The 17865-nt window shown below is 45.8% G+C and overlaps 2 protein-coding genes and 1 long non-coding RNA gene across 4 annotated transcripts; all 3 read left to right on the top strand.

Moving 5' to 3' along the window:
- Positions 1-2001, top strand: LOC120683480. The gene is made up of 3 exons (XR_005678808.1): positions 1-50; positions 1049-1360; positions 1796-2001. It is a non-coding gene; the product is annotated as an uncharacterized LOC120683480 (long non-coding RNA).
- A 9717-nt stretch (positions 2002-11718) lies between these two features.
- On the top strand, positions 11719-14231 carry LOC120682765 (pentatricopeptide repeat-containing protein At2g13600). The gene has a single exon (XM_039964774.1). It carries the CDS (start codon positions 12067-12069, stop codon positions 14197-14199), a length of 2133 nt encoding a protein of 710 aa, XP_039820708.1. The 5' UTR covers positions 11719-12066; the 3' UTR covers positions 14200-14231.
- Positions 14232-14383: 152 nt separating this feature from the next.
- Positions 14384-17554, top strand: LOC120682766 (protein disulfide isomerase-like 1-2). 2 transcript variants are annotated; one of them, XM_039964776.1, is made up of 11 exons: positions 14384-14531; positions 14634-14774; positions 14863-14893; positions 15008-15295; positions 15392-15580; positions 15659-15784; positions 15973-16110; positions 16197-16313; positions 16426-16543; positions 16735-16803; positions 16903-17554. In XM_039964776.1, exons 1-11 carry the CDS (start codon positions 14452-14454, stop codon positions 17013-17015), a joined length of 1410 nt encoding a protein of 469 aa, XP_039820710.1. In that variant the 5' UTR covers positions 14384-14451; the 3' UTR covers positions 17016-17554. The 2 variants fall into 2 exon arrangements, with proteins under 2 accessions (XP_039820710.1, XP_039820709.1); XM_039964775.1 differs by having other exon boundaries at positions 16691-16803.
- Positions 17555-17865: the final 311 nt, after the last annotated feature.

The following is a 17865-nucleotide window of genomic DNA, read 5'->3' as shown; positions in this document are numbered from 1 at the left end:
ATCGCAAATTTATCAAGCGGGTTGCTAGCAACTAGTGGACGTCGCGGCAGGTATGCGTAACCTTCATAACCCGCAAGCAAGGGTTCCAGATCGAAAATTATCATGATATTAGGTAACTTATTGACTGAAACATTCATAAGAATTTATAGCTGGAGCACGACTCCTTACACAAGGACTGAAATCATCAACAAAGCTAGCAACATAACACAAATAGTTACCTAACATATCTTGCTCCTAACATATATATTGACAAAACGTTTATCCTGATGCCTGAAAGAATCACTAAACTTTTATACCTCGGCTTCCTCGACATTTCCTTCTTCCTCCCCACTAATATCTTGCTCCTCGTCGCCATGATAATGCAAGTTTAAAAATTGGCTGCCATCGTTCTCGTCCTCATCAAACTCTGGAGCTATGTGCCCAGTACTACCACGAATGAGCTCGTGCATTAACTCGTCTTGGTTGTCCGTAGGATCCATTTCCACTGCCTGAAACAATAAAAAACAAAGAGAGTGCATAAGCCCCGAGCATAAAAAACAAAGAGAGTGCATTATTTTTCTCGGAAGAATAATTTTCCTCATTTATAAACCATGGATTAAGATATTCTCTATATATATTTCTTGATCTAATTTTGAGTCGGACTAATTTTGGATGTCAACACACACTACTAGCCTTAATCCATGATAAGATCCCAAACATTAACAAACATCTCTAGAAACTAAAAGCTCCGCAAAAATGAAAATCTTTTGGCGAAATCTTCGAAGAGGGGTAATAATCTTAACAAAAGACATTGCATCCTCATTAAGCAAATTGGCAGGGTAGTAAAAGTTCTCCTTTTATCGTACTGACAAAAGGAGACAGTTTTTTTCCAAGTGCCGCCTCACTCATTTGGTTTGGGCAGCTATCCATGTGACTTTAATTTGGGGCTCCAGCAACTTCGTAGTGGGACACACAGGTTTGGTAATTGTAGTAGCGACAATGTGTTAGTCTTTATGGTTGAGTAGAAATGATTTGATATTTGAAAACAAACAAATTTTTTTTTTTGCAGGTTATCTTCGTAGTACCGCACTTGCTTTGTACATGGCTATTATCCAAACACTACTGTAAAAGGCCTAAGCTGGGCCGCATGTGTCACAAAAAATATACTTTACACCAATAAGCTTACTTTGAAATTATGCAATCATCTAATGTTGCCCCTGATACATTCACATGGTATGCACATTGTATGTTCATCCCTCATGGAAGCATTGAATAATGGAAGCCAACCTGAAAGGGTCCTACAGTTGATGAAATTCATGAAGCAAAAACAGATACCGTTGAACCAAAAGGCTTATTTTGAGATAATAGCTTCATGCAGCATGTATGTTTATCCACCATCTCTAGTTTCTGCCACATTAAATAGTATTATGCAGATGAACTTTTGTATTACAATTGTATTTATTATGATACCACTTGAGATAGCAGGATAAAACCTTGTGGTAGGTGAGATCTCTCTTATTTCTGTTAGATCAAATTTTTTTAATTCACAAACTGATGCTTGAGGCTATCAGGTCTGTTTGTTTGCTTACTCTGTTCAAATGTAGTTCAGTAATTCAGTGGCATCTCCTTTTTTTTGGACTTGTTGAGCATTTGCAGTTATAGAAAGTGAGCCTCTGCAGTCTGCACCTTTAGCTATTATCATCTAGATCATGTCATGCTTTTGTCTTGTTTTCATGCATCTTTGATGTTCTATTTCTTTTGAGAGGTTACTACTGTTGCTAGTTTAACTAGTGAGACCTTTGATGCTCTGCAACAGGCTACGGGAATGGAAAACAGCCAGTGAAATAATTGAGCAATTGGATTCCTCCCTCTCATCCATTTCTGTTGGCACACTAAACCATCTTTTGAATTTTCTTGGAACCGTGCAAGTGATTGTTTGTCTAAAAAAACAGTATAGTGATGACTGTTTTTGTATTTGCACTGAATTAAGGAATGCATATTCCTCTAATCTGTTCACTCAAATTTTAGAAAATATTTATGAGACAAGAAGCAAGAGCTTTACCTGGGATTGGGCGAAGAGGAGGCCGGCGCCGTTTCCGGTGAAGCGCAGGGCGTTGGGGCGGCGTCGGGGCGGCCCCGGGACGAGGTTGCGCCGGCGAGGCACCAGGCGGCGACGACGACGAGGCGCGCAGTGGCGCGGCCGAGGACGACGAGGTCGGGGCAGCGCGCGGGCTGGGGCAGGGCGGCGTCGGGGCGGCACCGGGGGACGAGCTCGCGCTGGCGCGGCGGGGGACGCGAGTGCTGCGCGGCCGGCACGGCGTGCCGGGCCGGGGAGGTCGACGACGACGCGCGGCGGCGCACGCGGGGGAGGGACGGCCGGGGACGGGGGCGGCGGCGAACGTCGATCTGAATTTTGTGAAGTGTGGGAGAGAAGGGATTTATGGGGGGAGTGCTCGGTTAGTGCCGGCTAACAATACCAGCCGGCACTAACATGCCATCTGTGACGTCATCTGGCCATGTTAGTGCCGGCTGGTAATTCTAGCCGGCACTAATGTTCGTACGTTAGTGCCGGCTAGAATTACCAGCCGGCACTAACCTGTCCCACCTGGCGCGAACCAAATTTTGCCCGCCCCAATTCTCTTTTACACAAAATCTTTAATATTAATAAATTTATTCGTAATAGGCTTAATAATTAGATTAACAAAACAAAAATTGATGTCTTGATTTTTTAAGTATATTGTTAATTATATCTACACAATAAATAGTAATTGAAGTAAATGAATGAATATGCTTGCATTATCAATTATGTGTAGTTTATACGGTTTATATGTATATATGCTTCTGTTATTCATAATAAATCGAAAATATTTCATTTTTATCCATGCAAAAATATTCAAAAAACTTTTCAGTAATAGCTTATACAATGATGTAATCAATTCGCAAATTACTTGATTATTTATTTGTAATTTAATGTTTCAACGCTTCTAGTAATGCAAAATTAGTGAAAGTAAATAATATTTATACCATGCAAAAATATAATATTATCTGAAGATGATATTGTGTTCTAATTGCATGAATAGTATCGAGAATTGAGATAAATACGACACGATGTGTTACATTACATCACTTAATGAGAAAATACAATATATAATTTATATAAAACTACTACTCATTATCATTATCTACTGCAACATTGATGATCTTCTTTTTGACGAAAGTGCCTTGCGCGTGATCACGGCGTAAGTAAGGCATGTCCTCTTTGGATAAGAGGATGCTGGGGTCAACGTCAACTGAGAATGGAGGAAGGTCATCAATCTGGTCATAATCTTCCGAATTGTCCGAAATATCATCAACTCCAATAACTTTTCTTTTTCCTGGAAGAACTATGTGCCGTTTCGGCTCATTTCCAGCCTTGTCTGCTTCAGGCGTCTTATCCGACTTTTTCTTCGGTTTGCTCGACATATCCTTCACATAGAACACTTGTGTCACATCCTTGGCTAGAACGAATGGTTCATCTTTATATCCAATCTTTTTAAAGTCAACTATGGTCATCCCATACCGGTCCTTCGTTACGCCTCCTCCAACCACCCATTCGCAACGAAACAGAGGGACAACTATGGGTCCATATTCAAGTTCCCATATCTCATCTATGACACCATAGTAATTGTTCTTTTCTCCATTACTGTTTACTATACACATACGGACACCACTATTTTGGTTGGTGCTTTTTTTGTCTTGAGCTCTCGTGTAAAATGTATACCCATTGATTTCGTACCCTTGGTATTGCTGCACGGTGATTGATGGTCCCCTAGCAAGCCATTGAAGTTCTTGATCAACTGTGTTTTTGCCCAATAATTTTCGTCTGAACCAGCCGTCAAAAGTTTTTATATGTTGGCGTGTAATCCAAGCAAGATTCTTCTGTGGATTTTCAGACAGTATAATATTCATGTGCTCGTCAATATATGGAGCCACCTTGGATGAATTCTGAAGAACCGTGAAGTTCGCTTGGCTGAATTCACTACAAGGGATGTTCACATTACATTTCTTTCCTAGTGTGCCTTTTCCCTTTAGTCGCCCCTCATGGTGTGACACAGGGAGCCCAATCGGATTGAGATCAGGAAGATAGTCAACACAAAACTCAATGACCTCCTCTGTTCCATAGCCCTTAGCAATGCATCCTTCTGGGCGAGAACGTTTACGCACGTACTTCTTCAATACGGCCATGAACCTCTCGAAAGGGAACATATTGTGTAGAAAAACAGGACCCAGGATAGTTATTTCTGTCACAATATGAACTAGAAGGTGTGTCATAATGTTGAAGAAGGAAGGTGGGAAGACCATCTCGAAGCTGACAAGACATTCGACAATGTCTTTCTGCAGCTTTATTAGATTATTTGGATTAATTACTTTTTGCGAAATTTCATTCATGAACGCACAAAGCTTTACAACTGCCAATCTCACATTTTCCGGTAGAACACCCCTCAGTATAACCGGAAGTAATTGTGTCATCAGGACGTGGCAGTCATGGGACTTCAAATTTTGGAATTTCTTCTCTTTCACATTTATTATGCCTTGTATATTTGAGGAGTACCCAGACGGGACCTTGATACTGTTCAAGCAATCGAACATACTTTCCTTCTCCTCTTTGCTCAGATTATAGCTAGCAGGTTTTAAATAGTGGCATCCTTTGTCTCTCTTCTCGGGTTGCAAGCCTTGTCGCCCAGCTAGCTGCTGCATGTCGCGCCTTGCTTCCAAAGTGTCTTTTGACTTACCATACACTCCCAGAAAGCCTAGTAGGTTCACGCAAAGATTCTTCGACAGATGCATCACATCAATTGCGTTGCGAACTTGTAAGACTTGCCAATAAGGTAGGTTCCACAATATAGACTTCTTCTTCCACATTGGAACATGTCCCTGGTCATCCTTGGGAACAGGTTGGCTACCGGGACCCTTTCCAAATACTACCTTCACATTCTTGATCATCGAGAATACACGCTTTCCATTACGGAACAGAGGCTTAGGACGAGTTTCGGGTTCTCCTTTGAAATGCTTCCCTTCGGTTCTTAGGGGGTGATCGGTAGGAAGGAATCGGCGATGGCCCATGTATACGCACTTCTTACAGTGTTTCAAATAAATGCTATCGGTCTCATCATAACAGTGGGTGCAGGCCATGTATCCCATGTTTGACTGTCCCGAAAGTTTTGCAAGTGCAGGCCAATCATTGATGCATACAAAAAGCAAAGCTCGGAGGTTGAAGGACTCCTGTTTATACTCATCCCACACACGTACACCTTCTTCTTTCCAGAGTAGTAAGAGATCATCCATCAAGGGTTGCAGGAACACATCAATGTCGTTGCCAGGTTCTTTTGGCCCTTCTATAAGCACCGTCATCATGATGAACTTACGCTTCAGGCACAACCAAGGAGGAAGGTTGAACATACATAGGGTCACGGGCCATGTACTATGAGCGCTGCCAAACTCACCATACGGATTCATTCCATCCGCACTTAGAGCAAATCTTATATTCCTTGGGTCGTTGTCAAATTGAGGATACTCTCGGTTAAGATTTCTCCACTGGGACCCATCTGCTGGGTGTCTGATCATGTGATCCTCCTTACGATCTTCTTTGTGCCACCGCATCAACTTAGCGTTATCCTTATTTTTGAAAAAGCGTTTCAGACGTGGTATTATAGGGAAGTACCACACCAACTTTGCGGGAACTCTCTTCTTTACCAGCTGCCCATCAACATCACCTGGATCATCTCGCCTGATCTTATACCGCAATGCGCTGCAAACAGGACAAGCTTCCAAATTCTCGTATTCGCCGCGATACAGGATGCAGTCGTTAGGACATGCGTGAATCTTTTGCACGTCCAATCCAAGAGGGCAAACCATCTTTTTAGCTTCGTATGTTGTTGACGGCAGTTCATTACCTTCAGGAAGCATGTTCTTTACAATCTTTAATAGCTCACCAAATCCCTTATCGGTGACACCATTAGTTGCCTTCCATTTCAGCATCTCCAGCGTGGTACCCAACTTCTTCTGCTCCGGTTTGCAACAAGGGAACAACGGCTTTTTGTGATCCTCCAACATCTTCTCAAATTTTAATGCCTCCTTCATAGTCTCACTGTCTTTATGTGCATCAAGCAACGCCTGACCTAGCTCGTCAGGTGGCTCCTCTTGTGCAACATTTGCTTCACCCTCGTCCATTGGTTCATCTTGAAAGCCACCTGCTTCATGAACCCATGCCCAATCTGGAAGATTGTTATCACCATCGTCATCTTCTTCATTATCTTCCATCATAACTCCAACTTCGCCGTGCTTGGTCCAAAGGGTATAGTTACTCATGAATCCATTCAAGGCCAGGTGATTCCATAGAGTATCTCTTTTTCGGAATTCCTTTTTATTTTCGCAAACACTGCATGGACAACACATTAAACCCTTTGGCGATCTATTTGCCATTGCCGCCTTGAGAAAAGAATCTAAACCCTGAATCCATGCCGAGGTGCTCCGGCTTCCGTGCATCCATTGCCGGTCCATCTGTACAAATTAAAAAAATCATGCTCATTATCCCTAAAAACAGGTTACTATGAAGTAATTCAAAAAAAATGTAAGTGTGTCATAGGCCACATATCTAGTAAATTTAAACTAAATATCAAAATAAATTGGCACAATAACATATACACATGTCACCATAAAATAATTCAAAAAAATCATTCTAAATGTGTGATAGTCAAACTATATAGTAATCATTCTCTAAAAAGCAACAAATAAATTCTACCTTGCTCAAATTAATGAACAAATTAATAAATCATGCTCATTTTCCCTCATCCTTAAAATTCTTAAAATTTTGCATTATAACATGTACACATGTCCCCGTGAAATAATTCAAAAAAATTACTCTAAATGTGTCATAGTCAAACTATCTAGAAAACCTTATCTAAAAAGTAACAAATCGATTCTATTTTGCTCAAATTAATGAACAAATCGGAAAATTATGCTCATTTTTCCTCAACCTTAAAATCACTATTTTCTTTATCTAGAAAGCATGAAACAAAGAATAAACACCGTGAAAGAAGGGTGGAAGAAGCTACTAACCTTTGGTGCACTTGGATGGGTGAAATCCTCACAAATTTGGAGGGAAATGGGCAGCACCTCCCCTCTAACACGCCATGAGAGAGAGGAGGAGCTCGGCCAAATGAAATGGTCGGGCTGGGGAAGAAGGAGTGCCTGAGCAATTTAGTGCCGGCTGGTGGTTCTAGCCGGCACTAAGTGTGGACTTTTAGTGCCGGCTAGAACTACCAGCCGGCACTAACTTGTAATTGACCAAGTTAGTGCCGGCTAGACTTTCCAGCCGGCACTAACGTGTCTTATGACCGTTGTGGCATGCGAGTGAACCGTTGGGGGATGGCACGTTAGTGCCGGCTGGTGTTGCTAGCCGGCACTAACGTGCCCGCCTTGTACTGTACATGCACGTTAGTGCCGGCTCCTATTGGACCGGCACTAACGTGCTGGTACCAATATGACATTCTCCAGCAGTGTCTTACGCAATCGACTTGAGGTTGAGGTTGAGGTTGAGGTTTGGGTACTGTACCATGGGAGTTGAGTGGTACATGAACTATACTCTGTATCATGCTGCAGTCATATGAAAAGTAAAGTCTAGGTTCAACTTCTTGTCATTTCACATACAACATGACCTGCTGATATCTTTCACTAGATTTTGACAGCTTGATTTCTTCGTGAAGCTTAGGGTGCTGTCATATAGATGTGAATGTAAGAAAGTAATGTCGAAGGGCAAATTGGACTGTGGACTTATCATCAACTGCTTTGTAAAATTTGCAGCACAGATGGACCATGCAGGTGTCCTGCCGCCCCTATAGTGGATCTTCTTAGTGCTGCTGCCACATGAATCCGTCTGTGATGGCTGCCTTCCTCCTCATGTCATGCAGGCGTCACAGCCATGCCTCTTGACAATTTCTACTATCAATTGCCGCGCATTCCCACCAAAAAGTTGCAGAGACTTCAGTGGAGTTCTGGGAAAGTACAGAGGGAGCATCACTTGGAAATGAAGCCACTCAGACTCAGGTTCCATGTGCCCCCTTTCACCCATCCATTCTATATCCATTCCGGCAAACTGCTTCGTCAAAAAGTGGCTTGTCAATCATCATTTCAAGTTACCCTCCATGGTCAGTCTGCAGTTGTAAGAGGGGAAAGGAACAGGTTTGGCAGAAATTTACCACTATGACAGCAATTTACGATGGCGACACTGAGGATGTTGGATCTTTCTGTACATACCGCCTTGCTAAGAAAGCGGCGGACCAATTGGTAAAGGACAACATCTTTGGCAGGAAAAGGCTACCCACAGATAGCGGGCACCGTACCCGTGTCAGTGTTGTTTGTGAGTTGCTAACCTCCCTTCCACTTGATACTGGCTGCTGGGGCAGCGGTGGCGCTGCTGGATGGAGGCAGCCGCAGGGATACACGTGGGCTACCTAACTCCCTGTGAGTGGGTCCCACGCGTCATACATAGGAGGCTTCCATGGGACCCGCTGCCCGGGTGACGTGCTGATGACGTAGCTCTGCCTCTGCATCCCTGCGCCACCAACTATGCAAGCTCTTCAATGGCAGTATGATTTCTTTTCTTTCAGTCCGGCAAGTCGGCATGTGTCGTCTTTCTTTGAGTATAGGTAAGTAGTAAGCCTGCCGCCTGTGCACTAACATGAAAAGCATGCATGCTGATCCTGTTAGTACTACCTTAATGATTGCTAGATTTTTTTTTGCGACGCAAATGATTGCTAGATTTAAACCACTTAATACCAAACTATTCATCCCTGTTTGGAGCATTATAATTTTTCCCTGTCCCTGTAGGAATAATTGAGCTGTTATTTCGTGCTAGGTTTTAGCAATCCAAACACACACAAGCATGTGTGCTGACTAGCAACTACACAAAGCATGCAGCTGACTTGGATTTCACAATTTGGCTATATTCCTATCTATCTTGGCGACTAATTCAGCTTTGCATTGAGATGCTGGGCCACTTGAGGGCAGTGGCGGAGCCAGAAATTTGCGGCTGGGTATGCCAAACATAAAAACAAATTCGAAGCTAATACACAGTATAGTTGACGATAAGTTGCATAACAAATTCATAATCGCACCGTTCGGCTACTGTTGCAGCTGCCACCGCCATTTTGCGCTACCGCAACACGCGGTAGCTGCAGCCGAGCGTGCAACAATAGTGCAGTTGAACGGTGAAAGGAATCGGGTGCTCTAGCCTAAGAGGGGGAGGGGGTGAATTAGGCACTCTAAAAACTTAGACCTATGGCTCCAACTAGTTTGCACAAAACTTAAACTAAAACATGCTATCTAGATGTGCAACTAGGTTGTTCTAGTGAGAAATCCCTATCCCAAAAGAATTTAGCAACCTATAACCTTTCCTATCAAAAAACTATTCTATGAAAGTAAAGTCACACAAATTGCTAGTATGAAATGCGGAAGCTTAAAGAGCGGGATAGGAGATAGCAAACTCTTGACGCGGGTGTTTATCCCGTGGTTCGGTTAGCCACAAAGGCACACCTACATCCACGTTGTTGTAGCACTCACTAAGAGTATTGCTACTCGGCCACCAAGTCTCTTCCGTGAACACAATCACGGTCACCTTGGCCTCGGGTTCCACTAAGGAGCTTCTCCACAAAGGATGGGGGTCTCCACGTCCCCCGCACAAAGATGTCGTCGCCGCTCCACACCAAGTCGGAGGGTCGATGACGTTGCCGGTGAGCTTCACGCTCCAAGGTGCCGGCGCACCAAGCTCTTGTTTTGGTTCGCTAATGAACCACAGCACAAAAGCTCGAAGCCTTGCAATATCACTCACTAAGAGCTAATCCTTTACACAACACTCTCAAAGTGTGCTAAGGGCTAAGGATATGATCTTGATGCTTTTCTATGGCTTGGAGATGTTCTTGGGTGTGTGTGGGATGTCCAGCAACTCCAGCAATCTTCAAATGGCCGGGGTGAGGCGTATATATAGGCCACCAAGTCTTGTAGCCGTTGCTCCAACGGTCAGCAGAAAATTTGCGTATCACCGGAAGAATCGATGCCCCTGGCTGAGGTAGCGTCGGTTCTTCCGGTCACTCATAACCCGAAGTAGCCGTTGAACTTCTGACTGCTGCTACAGTGACCACCGGTTGAACCGATGCTTTGTACCGATGTATCACCGGTTCATCCGGTGCTTAAGAATCTTCTCCTGGGCACTGACGTTATTACACCGATGGTATGCACCGATGCTTCACTGGTTCAACTGGTGCTGAAGACTTGGCTCTTGCGCGACTTGCATCGTCTCTGGAACATAGGACGCCCAATGCACCGATGCCCCTTTTTGACCCGTCGGTTCATCCGGTGCCCATAGGCTGACTTGGCTTCGATTTCCTCCTGTACCAAACATCATAGCGCCGGTTCTTCCGACAAGCGTCGGATGCACCGATGCCCCTGGCGTCGGTTCTTCCGGTGCTCCTGATCCGAAGAGCTAAACCCCCGTAGGGGCGGCCCTTCGGGCCTTGCTACGCCTATTTTCTCTTTCTCTTTGTCATCACTTGAACCTAAAAGCCTGAGAATGATCATCTTAACAATCATATTAGTCCAAGTGTTGTGTTGTCATTCGATCACCAAAATCACTCGAAATGGCATAAATGGTGCCATGTTCGTTACAAACGGTGCAAATAACAACCGGTGGCGGCCTCCTTCGCACTGATGCTGGGGCACTAGTACTGGGACGGCGAGGGGCTTGCGGCCTACCCCTGCCGGAGTTGTCGTTGCCGAGTTGGGGAGGTGATCAGGATGAGAGAGCCGGACGCCGGTCGCCGGAGTGCCGCCAGACGCCGATCCAGGGGACAGGCGAAGGGCCGCGGGCCGAAGGCGGAGGGCTCAGATCTGAGGGCCGGAGGTGCACTGGGGCGAACACGGAGCCAGGGGGCTCAGGGCGAGCCGCGAGCAGAGACGGAGAGAATGATTCTTTTGCATTTGGGGCTTTCTTGCTAGGCTTTGTTGAATTGAGTCCATAAGTTGTATATGATACTCCCTCTGTTGATGGTCGGGACGGCTTGATGTAGGTGGCTCTTCCTGGTCTTGCAAAAATCGTAGTTGCCTGGCCCCCGAAGGAGAGGAGGATCGGAGGGAGTTCCTGAAGGAGAGGAGGATCGGAGGGAGTTCCTGCAGAAACGGATCGCGGTGCACAGTGCCTGCCCACCAAAGGAGAGGACGATCGGAAGGGGGCCGCTGCATGAAAAAATGGCGCGCAGTGCCTGCCCACCAAAGGAGACGACGATCGGAAGGGGACTACTGCAGGAGATAGGGTCCCACGCGATTTGAATATGAAGAGTCTAGATTTATACCTACTCTGTTGGTCCCCCCTCTTAGGCCCCGTTTAGTTCCCAAAAATTTTCACCTCCCCTTTAAACACATGTATGAAGCACTAAATGTAATTAAATAATAAAACTAATTACACAGTTTGGATGTACACGACGAGACGAATCTTTTGAGCCTAATTAGGGCATGATTAGCCATAAGTGCTACAGTAACTCACATGTACTAATGATGCGGTCAAATGCCTCAAAAGATTCGTCTCGTGGTTTCCAAGTGAGTTCTGAAATTAGTTTTTTAATTAGTGTCCGAAAAACCCTCCCGACATCTGGTCAAAGTGCTGACGTGACATCCAAAAATTTTTGGGGAAGGAACTAAACACCCCCTTAAGAGACCTTTGCATTTTTTTTACAGACCTTCCAACTAGCTAAATTTACCTAGGATTATTGCTAAGCTGTTGGAGTTGCTCTAATATGCTATGCAAAATTTACTTGAAACCCCCCAAATACAGTAATGTTAACATGGTACATGGGTGATGAGATTAATAGGATGGTTTATGGCCATGAACATTCTCTGTCCAATCCATTCTGCAATTATCTGAAAATGCAGCAAGTGTGAATCTGTGATTCTTTCATGAGTGCATTTGGAAACTGAATATACTTTTGAGTAGTGTCCTAACGCAAGATGTGACAAGGTTCTCCAGCCGCTCTGCTTCTTTCGGGCCTTCAGCTCTCAATGATCTCCGTCCAAACGCGGATCTTACCGTCTTACGGACTTCACCGCGCGCCTCTTGGTGGCATGGCGCGACACCTCCACGGCGGTCAGGAGCTCGTCGCGCAGCTCCGCGCGTCCTCGCCGCTGGCCGACCTCCTCCGCGCCGCGCCGAGCCTCCCCGCCGCCCGAGCCGCGCACGCGCGCGTCCTCAAGTCTCCCTTCGTCGGCGAGACGTTCCTGCTCAACACGCTCGTCTCCGCGTACGCGCGGCTCGGCCGCCTCCGCGACGCCCGCAGCGTGTTCGACGGGATACCGCTCCCGAACACCTTCTCCCACAACGCTCTCCTCTCCGCGTACGCGCGCCTGGGCCGCCCCGACGAGGTCCGCGCGCTGTTCGATGCCATCCCGGACCCCGACCAGTGCTCCTACAATGCCGTCGTCGCGGCGCTCGCGCGGCACGGGCGCGGGCACGCCGGGGACGCGCTCCGGTTCCTCGCCGCCATGCACGCCGACGACTTCGTGCTCAACGCCTACTCCTTCGCCAGCGCGCTGAGCGCCTGCGCCGCGGAGAAGGACCCGCGGACCGGGGAGCAGGTGCACGGGCTCGTCGCCAAGTCGCCGCACGCGGAGGACGTGCGCATCGGGAGCGCGCTCGTGGACATGTACGCCAAGTGCGAGCGCCCGGAGGATGCGCGCAGGGTGTTCGACACAATGCCGGAGCGGAACGTTGTTTCCTGGAACAGTTTGATCACTTGCTACGAGCAGAACGGTCCTGTGGGCGAGGCTCTTGTTCTGTTTGTCGAGATGATGGATGCGGATTTCATTCCCGATGAGGTGACTCTCGCGAGCGTTATGAGCGCGTGTGCAGGCCTCACCGCGGAGAGGGAAGGACGGCAGGTCCATGCCCGTGTGGTAAAGTGCAATAAGTTTATGGAGGACATGGTGCTGAACAATGCTCTGGTGGACATGTATGCAAAGTGTGGAAGGACATGGGAGGCAAGATGTGTCTTTGATTCCATGGCTTCCAGGAGTGTCGTGTCCGAAACTTCCATGCTCACAGGGTATGCAAAGTCTTCAAATGTAGAAGGTGCTAAGGTTGTATTCTCGCAGATGATTGAGAAGAATGTCATTGCTTGGAATGTGCTAATTGCAGCGTATGCACAGAATGGTGAGGAGGAGGAGGCACTTCGGCTCTTTGTCAGGCTGAAAAGAGACTCAGTTTGGCCAACACATTACACTTATGGAAATGTTCTCAATGCATGTGGGAATATTGCTGATCTTCAGCTTGGTCAGCAAACTCATGTTCATGTTCTCAAGGAAGGTTTCCGCTTCGACTTCGGGCCAGAGTCTGATGTGTTTGTTGGGAACTCCCTTGTAGACATGTATCTGAAGACAGGCTCAATCGATAATGGTGCAAAGGTTTTCGAGAGAATGGCAGCGAGAGATAATGTGTCCTGGAATGCAATGATTGTTGGTTATGCACAGAATGGCCGTGCAAGAGATGCATTGCAACTTTTTGAGAGAATGCTGCGCAGCAAAGAGAGGCCAGACTCTGTCACAATGATTGGGGTTCTGTCAGCCTGTGGCCATTCTGGGTTAGTTGAGGAGGGCAGGAGGTACTTTCAGTCCATGACTGAGGACCATGGAATTACTCCATCAAGAGATCACTACACATGCATGATTGACTTGCTTGGTCGTGCTGGTCATCTCAAAGAAGTTGAGGAGCTCATAAAGAACATGCCGATGGAACCTGACTCTGTGCTCTGGGCTTCACTGCTAGGTGCTTGCAGACTTCATAAGAACGTTGAGTTAGGGGAATGGGCAGCTGGAAAGTTGTTTGAGATTGATCCTGAGAACTCTGGACCCTATGTTCTTCTCTCCAATATGTATGCTGAGATGGGGAAATGGACAGATGTTTTTAGAGTGAGGAGATCCATGAAGGACAGGGGTGTCAGTAAGCAGCCTGGCTGTAGTTGGATTGAGATAGGCAGGAAAATGAATGTTTTTCTCGCACGAGATAATCGACATCCATGTAGGAATGAGATACACGATACCTTAAGAATCATTCAGATGGAGATGAGCAGGATGAGTATAGATGCTGAGATTGCTAATAGTTTGTTGAATTACTGCTCTGAAGCCTGTGGCTACAATTGAAAGTCAGATGACTTCTGAAGTTGGTGTTGACAAATTGATATTATATTTTTGATGGCCTGTTGAGTCGTAGCCTCATTGGTTGCTTCTCTGGCCTCAGTTAGAAAGTTGAAATACCACTTGCACAGAAAACATTTTGTACTGTCAATATTTGATAGCACTTACCTGAAAGTTTACAAGATAGCGTTTACTGAAGCAAAAAAAAGGTGAATGAAAAAGTCTCAATAATGTATTTTGGAAGCAAAGTTCAGAAACATGGAGTGGAAGAGAAGTGAGCAAACAAAGTTCCCATTGACTTCCTCGAGATCCCTGCAAGTACGCCTTGGCCTCTTCAGGTATATTAACTCTGGTTCTAGCCTCTGCTAGGCACTTTTAGTTGCAGCTTAAGCCATGGCCGTCTCCCTGGTGCTCCCGTTTACCCTCCTTCTCGCCGGCAGTTTCCTCCTCCCTGGGCCCTCCTTGGCCGAAGCAGAGGCTGCCGTGGAGCTGGGAGAGGCGGTCCTGACGCTGGACGCCAGCAACTTCTCGGAGGTGGTGGCCGAACACCAGTTCATTGTCGTCGAGTTCTACGCGCCATGGTACATAATCTCACTCATTTCCTTATGCAGTTTTCCTCTGTCTCAACTCCCCCATAGTGGCTGACTGGCAAGTGTCAACGCCCCGCAGGTGTGGCCACTGCAAGCAACTCGCTCCAGAGGTAATAACCCACCGCTCCATACAGACATGGCACTGAGCGAGACTGCCAGTCTTGCCTCGACGATGCAGCGCAGACAGATGTGCGTTTTAATTGTTTTCATATGTCCATGAGCAGTACGAGAAGGCAGCCGCTGTTCTGAGGAAGCATGACCCGCCAGTGGTGCTTGCGAAGGTGGACGCGTACGACGAAAGGAACAAGGAGATCAAGGACAAGTACCAGGTACATGCGTACCCCACCATCAAGATCATAGAGAATGGAGGGAACAATGTGCGTGGCTATGGTGGTCCGAGGGATGCAGCTGGCATCGTGGAGTACATCAAGAAGCAGGTCGGCCCGGCTTCCATCGAGCTCAGATCAGCGGAGGAGGCCACCCAAGCCATTGGTGACAAGGGAATCGTTCTTGTAGGTTTTGACCACTGTTATGAATGCCTTGTTTCATGAATACCATGAGAATGGTGGATGCGAATGTGATGCATGCATGTGAACATTTTGTTGCAGGTAGGAGTTTTCCCCAAGTTTGCCGGTGTGGATTATGAGAATTTTATGGCCGTGGCAGAGAAGAAACGGTCAGATTATGATTTCTTTCACACGTCAGATGCTGGTATTCTGCCACGTGGTGATCAGGCCATCAAGGGCCCTGTTGTTCGTCTCTTTAAACCATTTGACGAGCTCTTTGTTGATTCTCAGGTATATTCCTTTTTCATATGATAATTTCGAGCCTGAGTAACACACTAGCAATATAACACCAGTCTTGATCTTTGTCAGGATTTTGATAAGGATGCTCTTGAAAAATTCATTGAGGTGTCTGGTTTCCCTACTGTAGTTACATTCGATGCTGATCCAACCAACCATAAGTTTCTTGAGAGATACTACAGCACTCCTAGTGCCAAAGTGAGTTGACACAATCGTGATTACGCTATTTATGCTTTCAGAATTCGATCGTTCCTTGCCTCTGCACTAGTAATGGGATGTTAATTGTTATTCACATTGGACTGGCATTTCACCTGATATGACTGCACACCTATTTTTCATAATTGATGAAAGCATTAAATACCATAGTTTGAAATATTGCTGTACAGGCAATGCTTTTCTTGAACTTCAGTGATGACAGAATCGAGGCCTTCAAGAGTCAAATTCAAGATGCAGCCAAGAAATTCAGTGCAAATAACATAAGTTTTCTAATTGGTGATGTTGAAGCTGCTGACCGTGCCTTCCAGGTTGTTATTTGTAGTTTCTCTGAGCATTGTTTGTCATAAATTCCTACCATTAGATGCCTAACAAGCTTCCATGGAAATGCTTTCAGTACTTTGGGCTCAAAGAGAACGATGTCCCCCTCCTTTTTGTGATTGCACAAGGTGGGAAATATCTCAATCCAACTATTGACCCTGATCAAGTTATACCCTGGTTAAAGCAGTACATAGTGAGGCCTTTTCTACTTTACTATGTCTCGTAGTTACTAAGCTGTTTCACGGTACTTTATTGTCAAATAATTTCGATCTCAGTGTTCTTCTGTCTTCTTTTTGCTCATGTAGTATGGAAATTTGACGCCTTATGTTAAGTCAGAGCCAATCCCCAAGGTGAATGACCAACCTGTTAAGGTCGTCGTGGCTGACAGCATCGACGACATTGTTTTCAACTCTGGAAAAAATGGTTAGTTCTTCTCACTTCCACAGTTGTCGGAGCAATATATACCCCATAGCTCAATATGATTGTATTAGTGGTTACAATCAGTTTTCAGTTAAGTTTGCATTGAACTTGTTTTAGGACTTCATGCTTGACATAACCTTTTCTTCACAGTACTGATCGAATTTTATGCTCCTTGGTGTGGTCATTGCCGGAAGCTGGCCCCGATCTTGGAGGAAGTTGCAGTCTCAATGCAAGACGACGAAGATGTTGTCATTGCAAAGATGGTAATGGCTCAAACCCCTGCCCCCCTTCTTTTGTGGTGTGATATGATCATGCTTTCATCAGGCCTTACACACACCCGTTAATCCTTTTGGTTTTGTCAGGATGGCACTGCAAACGATATCCCTACCGACTTTGCGGTCGAGGGGTACCCCACGATCTACTTCTACTCGACCACGTGGGACCTCTACTCATACAACGTCGGGAGGACGGCTGAGGACATCATCAGTTTCATCAAGAAGCACAAGGGCCCAAAAGCTGGTGCAGCGGAGGAAGTGACACAGACGGATGCCGGTGGTGTAGAAGAGGGCATCACACCTTCATCGCCGTCAGAACTTCTGAAAGACGAGCTCTAACCAAGACACCGTACCTATCCTTTTGTCGCTCAGTAACTCCTCGATCGAGTTCAAAAAAAAAACTCCTCGATCTGTTCTACGTCTTTTGCTCAGAGGCATCTCGGGTGCAGTTAACCCGAAACTACTCTGCAGACCACAGATTACACGGAGCCAATGTGCGAGGCAGTTGTTCGGATCAGTTTGTGTTATCGTGTAGTGAAACTCATACGAGGTACAGAGCAAAGAGTTTCAGTTATTAGTTGGCATAAATTTTTCTGGAAACTATTTGTCACAGATTGTCACTGCTAGTGCTAAATGTATTAAGGTCATTAGTTGTTCGTGTTGAAAATTGCTATCGTTTGTGAGTCGTAAGTCATAATAACAATACTGAATTGAATAAGGCCATTGCAGTCCCTAGTCAGCATTCTGTTGTTTGTGATTCCCAATTTAAGCAAATAGAGGTTTCTCTGTTACTTGTGATTGTCGTTTTCATGCTGCTATATAGTCTTCTCTTCACCATGCGAAAAATGGGATATCTTGAGGATTGCAAATGGTTAATACAGGTCTCCAGAAGCACATCGAACGTTGGATCAAACATCAACGCCCAGCATGCACCACATGTACATTTTTTATTTTTTATTTTTAATAAATAAACGAAGAAAAAAGGAAGAAGAGCCGCTTGCGGGTCCCACTACCAGATATGCGTTCCTAGCCCCACCTGTCAGTCTAGGC

The sequence above is a fragment of the Panicum virgatum genome, chromosome 7N (genome assembly GCF_016808335.1).
Source record: "Panicum virgatum strain AP13 chromosome 7N, P.virgatum_v5, whole genome shotgun sequence".
In the NCBI taxonomy this organism is placed as follows: Eukaryota; Viridiplantae; Streptophyta; class Magnoliopsida; order Poales; family Poaceae; genus Panicum; species Panicum virgatum.
This window is presented reverse-complemented; position numbering and strand designations above follow the sequence as displayed.

What these genes read in the sequence shown, in the direction of transcription:
- LOC120682766 (XM_039964775.1), top strand. Translation starts at nt 14,452, where the DNA reads ATGGAGTGGAAGAGAAGTGAGCAAACAAAGTTCCCATTGACTTCCTCG. An exon ending in CCTGGTTAAAGCAGTACATA is followed by an intron (nt 16,314 to 16,425) that starts GTGAGGCCTTTT and finishes TTGCTCATGTAG; the next exon opens with TATGGAAATTTGACGCCTTA. An exon ending in ATGTTGTCATTGCAAAGATG is followed by an intron (nt 16,804 to 16,902) that starts GTAATGGCTCAA and finishes TGGTTTTGTCAG; the next exon opens with GATGGCACTGCAAACGATAT.
- LOC120682765 (XM_039964774.1), top strand. Translation starts at nt 12,067, where the DNA reads ATGATCTCCGTCCAAACGCGGATCTTACCGTCTTACGGACTTCACCGC.